We start from the raw sequence: 7,330 nt of genomic DNA, 5'->3' as shown, positions 1-7,330 counted from the left end.
AATTAAAATAAATTTACGAGTCTCACTAGCGCTCTGTTCTTCCGACAGATCGGGAGAGAGGGGGCGGTGTTTTGCGTGATGCCGACCTGCAAATGCAGACACTATGGCTGGATTGCGTTTATATTACACTAAGATCCGATCACAATGCGTCCTCCTCTACCTCTGGACCAGGACACACTGATCGGATAACATTCTGATCAGAAGTGCGTTTACACTTGTCTTTTCAATGTGTATGTGGACAACATCCGAATACAGGTCGCATGTTATTGCCAAGTGTAAACGCAGCCTTATGCCGAGTTCACACTGCACGATTTTAGCCCGATTTTTCACTCGCCGACAGGTTTTGCAAAATCGCCGACAAATGCCCGAAATCGGAAGCAAATCGGTGCTCGTTCACGCGAGTGACAATCACGCAGTGTGAATTATCAAAGACGCGATCTGAGGGAATCGCCAACGCCCGTGAGGGTTGAGCTTGACATAATGAGGAGGGATGAATATGAAAGAAGATATTGACAAGAGCAAGATAGGCCATATTTATTTATTTATGTATGTATTTTTTTACAATAAATCAGTGTTCCTCAACTGTGGTAAAAAGAGGGCTTGCCAATAGTGAGAAAGGTTTTTAGAGGCAAAATAATTTATTAGATTTTAATGAAATATTATGAACTGGAATAACGTGCATCGAAGAGTAATCATAATACAACTAGGAACATATATCAAGAAAGTAAAATGTGTCATTTTTCTATTTCATGTCGACTTTTGCCTGCATCTCATAAGCACAACTCTGGAAAAGTATACTATAAACATATATATTTTATTCTAAACATTGATGTATTTAAATGTATTCAAATTTCCATGTTTTCTTTAAATTACAATTTGAATATGTATTTATACATTTACATCGGCAGCATATGATATGAGTAGGAAAAGTTGTGTACTTGTATCTACACAAGCTTTAAACAGAACATTACCTATTCAAATGCCACAGTTTTACTCTTGTCCAAAGAAAAGAGTGCGCGACAACTGACACAATTCTATTGGTCCTTAATAATGGAGTGTTTTTGACTCGGAAACTCAGTTTTGAGCTTTATATTAATAATGAAACCAAAAGGAGCAGTTCAAGAGTTTCTAAATAAATCAGAGATGTTTTAACACGGGTAAATTAAATATCTTAGATTGTGTTAGGTGGCCTCTAATGCTACCCCAGATATTCGTTCAGTGTGAAACCAACAGTGATGCGACGTCTTTGAAAATCGTGCAGTGTGAACTCGGCATTAGTCACAAACCACATTGGTGAAAGCAGTTCTATGCAAAGACGAGACCAGACGATGTGTGTGTTTGGTGCTGGCTTCTAAAAACCAACTGATGAGGCTAATGGTAGACAGGTGTGGTGATTGTGGAATGTGAGCAGGTGTGAGCCAGGAGGGGCTCTGGGAAACGTAGTGCACAGAAGTGACAGGCATGATTACTGGTGAGGTGACAGGCAAGTGACTGGTGATCCTGGTGATCCTGGCAGAGAACAGGAGAACATGATTTATGCAGACCAAAATGTGCAGTGAATTGTTGGCTAGTCTGAGCATGTAAACATCAAAATTCGAGAGCCATTTAGAAACCAATGATTTTATATAAATTTCAGTGTTTGATTTTAAGAATCTTGTCCAAAGAAAAGAGTGCGCGACAACTGACACAATTCTATTGGTCCTTAATAATGGAGTGTTTTTGACTCGGAAACTCAGTTTTGAGCTTTATATTAATAATGAAACCAAAAGGAGCAGTTCAAGAGTTTCTAAATAAATCAGAGATGTTTTAACACGGGTAAATTAAATATCTTTGATTGTGTTAGGTGGCCTCTTGATGTCTAATGTAGTAATACCAGCCAGAAAAGATCCACAGAAAGGGAGTATGGATGGTGTAATTTGTGCCCAGACAGCATGGATCTTTTTGTTTATGTTGCATGACTATACTAAGATTAAGGATAGCATTTATGGGTTAGTAAAACCTTTAGAATAAAAGGTTACACTTTATTTTAAGGTGTCCTTGTTACGGTGTAATTATACATATAATTTCTGAGTAATATTAATTAACTACATGTACTTACTATATGGTTAGGGTTAGGATTTGGGTTTGACTTAGGGTTACTTGCATGTAATTATGCATAATTAATTGTTATTATAATAGTAAGTACATGTAACATGTGTAACAAGGACACCTTAAAATAAAGTGTTAGCGAATAAAACCTTCAGAATCAACAGCAGATTTGCTCTTAGCCTAGTGATGTGTCGTTCGCGAACAAGTATTTCATAATACAAGACAAACTAATGTGATGATTTTTGCCGCACTGCTTGTTAGCCACGCACACTTCATGTACTGACTTATGTCAAAGGGACTTTTCTTATGTTGCTTTGATGTGTATGTGATGATTCTCGCTTGCGATTGGTTGCACACACAAACACATCAACAGATTAAACACACATGCACAATGTGACAGGGTTAATAGATATAACGATACTGGATGCTTCTGTTTTGCACACTGTAATTCATTTTTTATCTGTTATATGGCACACCATGTTACATTTTGAGTTTGGTTTCTTTATGATAGTTTGTGTTTTGGATGGTTCACTACCCTGACAGCACATACCTTGATACATCACATCTATTTATTGTCTGCATTTACATCTGAAAGATGTATTTTTTAGAGTGTTTGCACATCTGCAATATGTCAAATTTCATATCAGATGTTAAATCGATGTTTAGAAAATGTCTTGAAGACGTTTATTATTTAGAATGTATGTAAATCTGCTTTTTCTATGATGTTTATCAGATGTTTCTACACAGCAGATGTTTCCCAGATCAAGCGCTCTTTAGCAGATATCTTAGAGACGTACCTGTGCAATCTGGGTAATAACGTTCTGTAATAGTGTTTTATACTTTTACATAAATTAGGTTTTTGGTTTTTATACCAAAAAAGAATGTAAAAGTATGGTATTTCAGAAAGGTTTATGGAGCCAGAAATATGACAAAATGATTTGAATTTGAATTGTAAATCTGAATTATAGTGTAGTTGAACAAAACTGAATATTACATGGCATTTTATAGTTTTGAATTTTATTTTTTTTAATTATTAAGTTTAATTACTTTGAATAATTTAATTATATTTGTGCAAACATACCAGACATAGGTCAAAACATTGACAAATTTGGCTGAATTATAAAAGCCAGAAGTGGTACTAAATAAAGAGCTGTTTGGGAGCCGAAAGAGCCGGTTCTTTTTGCTGAGAGCCGAAAGAGCCGGTTCTTTTCGCTGAGCTGAGCCAAATGATCCGGATCCCTAAAAAGAGCCGGAATTCCCATCACTACACTCTAAAAAAAAAAGGTGCTATATAGCACTAAAAGCGGTTCTTTGGCTTGTAATCATAGGGGAACCACTTTTAGTGCTATTTAGCACCTATTTTTACAGGTGCTATATAGCACCTTTGTCAAATAGTGTCATGTAGAACCTTTTTCTCAACAATGGTGCACCAATCATAACTCATCCATGGCTCCCAGCGTGCATTGCGACATGAATAAATTATGCAGCTGCATTGTCTTAGTATTTTCTTTTATTCTTACTATTTGCTTTGATTTTTGTTGTGACTTTTTACTGCCCTGTTTTCTGATGTTCAAAAATCATATCAAAATTATCAGAATATTTTGTCACCATTGCTGAGATTCACATGCTGATTCTTCATGTCTATGAGTGACAGAATTGAAACCTCTCTATACCCATAATTCTAAAAGTGGTTTATACAATTTTCTCACATTGTCACGTAGTATCGTAGAACTGCAATAATATAAAACTCATAAAAGAACTACAGATTATGATAAAATGCAACCAGAGACTCAGATGCATGAAATTATTTTACCATAAGTTCCTTGCCGTGTGGTGCTATATAGCACCTCATCGACTCCAAAGAACCGCTGAAGAACCGTACAGGGGCTTAACAGGTTCTTTATACGGTAGTGGTAGAACCGCTGAAGAACCTTTTTTTTAGAGTGTATCTTAGCCAGTTAGGGGAAAAAGTCCCACTTTTATGTTGCGTAAAACACCATATTACTGTACATAGTTTGTGTGAGAATTTAAGATTCTGATCTGATAAGTATCTGATATTTTCCTGTAGATGCTGAAGAAGATCAGGAAGGAGGAACCGCAGGAGGACAATTCCACCACTGAGCTTGACGCTCTTCAACACACTGACTGGGTAAAAGACGTGCTTATTAGAGCTGTAGTTGACATAGTAGTTTCAATTACTCTTACTTGTCTTTGTGATGTCCAGCTGTATAAGCGGATGTAATGATGGAGATGTGTGTTTGGTGCCTCAGGCTCGTCTGTGGGTGCAGCTGATGAAGGAGTTGAGGCAGGGCGTGAAGCTCAAGAAGGTGGAGGAGCAGCCCTTTAACCCTCTGCCCACAGAGTTCAGCCTCACGCCCTTTGAGATGCTCATGCAAGACATTCGCTCACGCAAATATAAACTACGCAAAGTTGTGGTGAGTGCACTTTAACTACACTCGTGCTGAAGACACTGAAATGGCACCGAGGTTGCTGTAGTAAGTACATTTTGAGTGGTTTATCCCCACTTAATCTCATCTTAACCTGGTAAATCGACTATATGTGTGAGATTATGGCTTTGGAAAGACTTTTCAGCTGATGCAGCATGACAGTGATTAGCCATTGTCTTTATATATGATAATAACTATAATATCATGCGTCTGTGCCTCTTTTTCTTCTGCAGGTAGATGGAAATATTCCCACGTGTGTGAAACGAAACGCTCATGAGCTGATCTTGGACTTTATCAGATCAAGACCCCCTCTTAAACCAGTTAGTTGCTCACAATATCTTATAACTAATCTGAAGTAACACCATATCCTAACCAGACACAGCCCTATACACAATATGAATACAATCACTTTCATATAAATTTACCAGTCACAACCACAACAAGCAGCAGGATATTTTGTTTGTTGCTGGGTTTCTATATTTGCGGCGTTGCACTAACGTGCCAGTCCATTGTGAAATCTCATACATCGTTCCACTCCACACAGCACTTTTCACAATTCTATTCCATGCCCTAAACCAACCAACTTTGAGATCATAACATTATAAACTGTGAATTGAATCAAAAAAAGTATATTGAAAATTTATAGTGAAATCTTGAGTACTTGAGGCAGTGAACGGCTTATACCATAAAGCATTGTGAATGAATGTGATTAAATAAAAAAAAGTCCCCTTAAGGCAAGTCATTTCACTCAGTGGCCATCTTTGAAACGCCTCTCGGGCATGCAAGTGCAGCTCCCATCTCTTTGAATGGGGAAACATCAAATTCTCCAAAACTGTTCACTAAGCTTACAATTAAATTTCATATTTGAAATCACCAATGAAATCTGACAACAACTGTCTCATAAATGTTGTTTCTTTTGCTCAAATAACGTTAAAAAAGCATGCACAGTCCTAAGCACACGTCTCCAGAACGCTGACTGTTTCTATAGCAACCAGGACTTCTAACGGCAGCTACAGTGACGCAATGACTTTACCGAATAGCGATTGGGTCTTTTATTCAGAAGGCGGGGCTTCCTTCAATAGAGTGGCCATACTGAGCATTGCATTTTTCCCCCTTAAAAACTATACGAGAGACACATCTTGGGTATTCTATAGTCTTAGGTACAGTATGACTATGCTATTGACAAAATGTAATTATGACAAGTGTCCACATATATACAAATATGTAAAAGTAGTGAAGAGATAATATAAGGACACTGATTCGATTATGTTAATCACTATTCTCCATAGGAATGGGTAATCACTGCTGAGTTCTTGTGCTGTGAATTCCGTTTTCATGGTAACACTGACTTATCTGATTGGTTGATTACATTCAAACTGCTTCATTAGCATGACATATTTTTGTACTTCTTGCCATAGCATAACGATGTTCGTCATTATCGGTAATTCTAGGAATCTTTAAATGTTAATTTGGTCCCATTTTATATACCATTTTATAAGTGTCTTTAACTACTATTTATATGTTTAATAAGTATTTAATTACAGATGTGATTAAATGCATGTATCTAAAATGTAAGTACAATGTAACAACATGTATGTACAAGTACACTGCATCAAATGCTATTTTTTTTTACCTACTATGTATCACTAGCTGCTGCATTGCTTTAGTAAAATTATCCTAGATTCTCAAAAGAAGAGAAAGAAAGAGAGGTAAACCATCAGTGAATACAGTTTCTCCCAAAATGTGTATACTGTTTTGGTTTTAAGACTGTCCTGACGTCTGCAGGTGTCTGAACGCAGCCTGCCTCCTCCTCCCCAGCGGCAGCAGTCGCTCCATGATCGAGTCCTGGCTGAGATCAGACAAGATCACAAACTCAAACCTGTGGAGCCGTCCAGTTCAAAGAGATGTAGGTTAACCACATGCTACAGCTAAACACTATGTTAAAAACAGTATTGGTCCTCCATAACTTCTAAAGCTCTCTAGTTTTCTCGTTGTGTGTTAAATTACTCACAGCTATGTTTTGTCTCTCTTCAGCATTTGGCTCATTACCCTGTCTGGCACACACCTGCCAATGTGACATCAAATCAACTTCCTGCATTGACCTGTCAATCACAGGAGCAGGGTCCCGCCCACCGTCTCGCATACGTGTTCTTCTAAAAGCTCCAACACTGGCAGAAATGGAGGAGATGAATATATTTGAGGTGAGAGATTTCAGTGCAGTCAGAATTACTTCTGTGATCTTACTACTGCAGCAATGGTCTTGAAGATGATTTCCCAAACTTAAAGACTTTAAGTTGACTTTAAAGGGGTCATATGATGTTGCTAAAAAGAACATTATTTTGTGTATTTGGTGTAATGAAATGTGTTTATGCGGTTTAAGGTTAAAAAAACACATTATTTTCCACATACTGTACATTATTGTTTCTCCTCTATGCCCTGCCTTTCTGAAACGCGTCGATTTTTACAAAGCTCATCGGTTTGAAAAGCGAGGTGTGCTCTGATTGGCCAGCTATCCAGTGCGTTGTGATTGGCCGAATACCCCAAGCGTGTGACGGAAATGATACGCCCCTCACCATATTGCGATGATGCCCTGTCCGGCCGGAGCGATGATTCAAAAACATTCATGACTTATACTGTATTTTTACACATTGCGTAAATATACATAAATATAAAACCATGTCTGCGGGCTGGAAAGCCGATCCGGCAATCCACAGCGTGAAGTTGAAGTATTTCCTCAGCGACCAGCACGGATCAGCTCCAGGCATGACGAAGCAGATATCGTCCTCTTTTGGAAG

At 37.9% G+C, this 7,330-nt stretch overlaps 1 protein-coding gene across 1 annotated transcript in view; it reads left to right on the top strand.

Moving 5' to 3' along the window:
- Positions 1-7,330, top strand: part of spire2 (spire-type actin nucleation factor 2) — a 33,174-nt gene that overhangs the window by 11,866 nt on the left and 13,978 nt on the right. The window contains exons 4-8 of the mRNA XM_016496073.1: positions 4,157-4,237; positions 4,359-4,523; positions 4,769-4,855; positions 6,321-6,441; positions 6,570-6,736. Of these exons, the coding sequence (XP_016351559.1) occupies positions 4,157-4,237; positions 4,359-4,523; positions 4,769-4,855; positions 6,321-6,441; positions 6,570-6,736 (621 nt within the window). The remainder of the gene's footprint in view (positions 1-4,156; positions 4,238-4,358; positions 4,524-4,768; positions 4,856-6,320; positions 6,442-6,569; positions 6,737-7,330) is intronic.

Source organism: Sinocyclocheilus anshuiensis, unplaced genomic scaffold (assembly GCF_001515605.1).
Source record: "Sinocyclocheilus anshuiensis isolate Anshui unplaced genomic scaffold, SAMN03320099.WGS_v1.1 scaffold626, whole genome shotgun sequence".
Classification (NCBI taxonomy): Eukaryota; Metazoa; Chordata; class Actinopteri; order Cypriniformes; family Cyprinidae; genus Sinocyclocheilus; species Sinocyclocheilus anshuiensis.
Note: the sequence above shows the minus strand (reverse complement) of the source record. Positions and strands in the feature narration are given on the sequence as shown.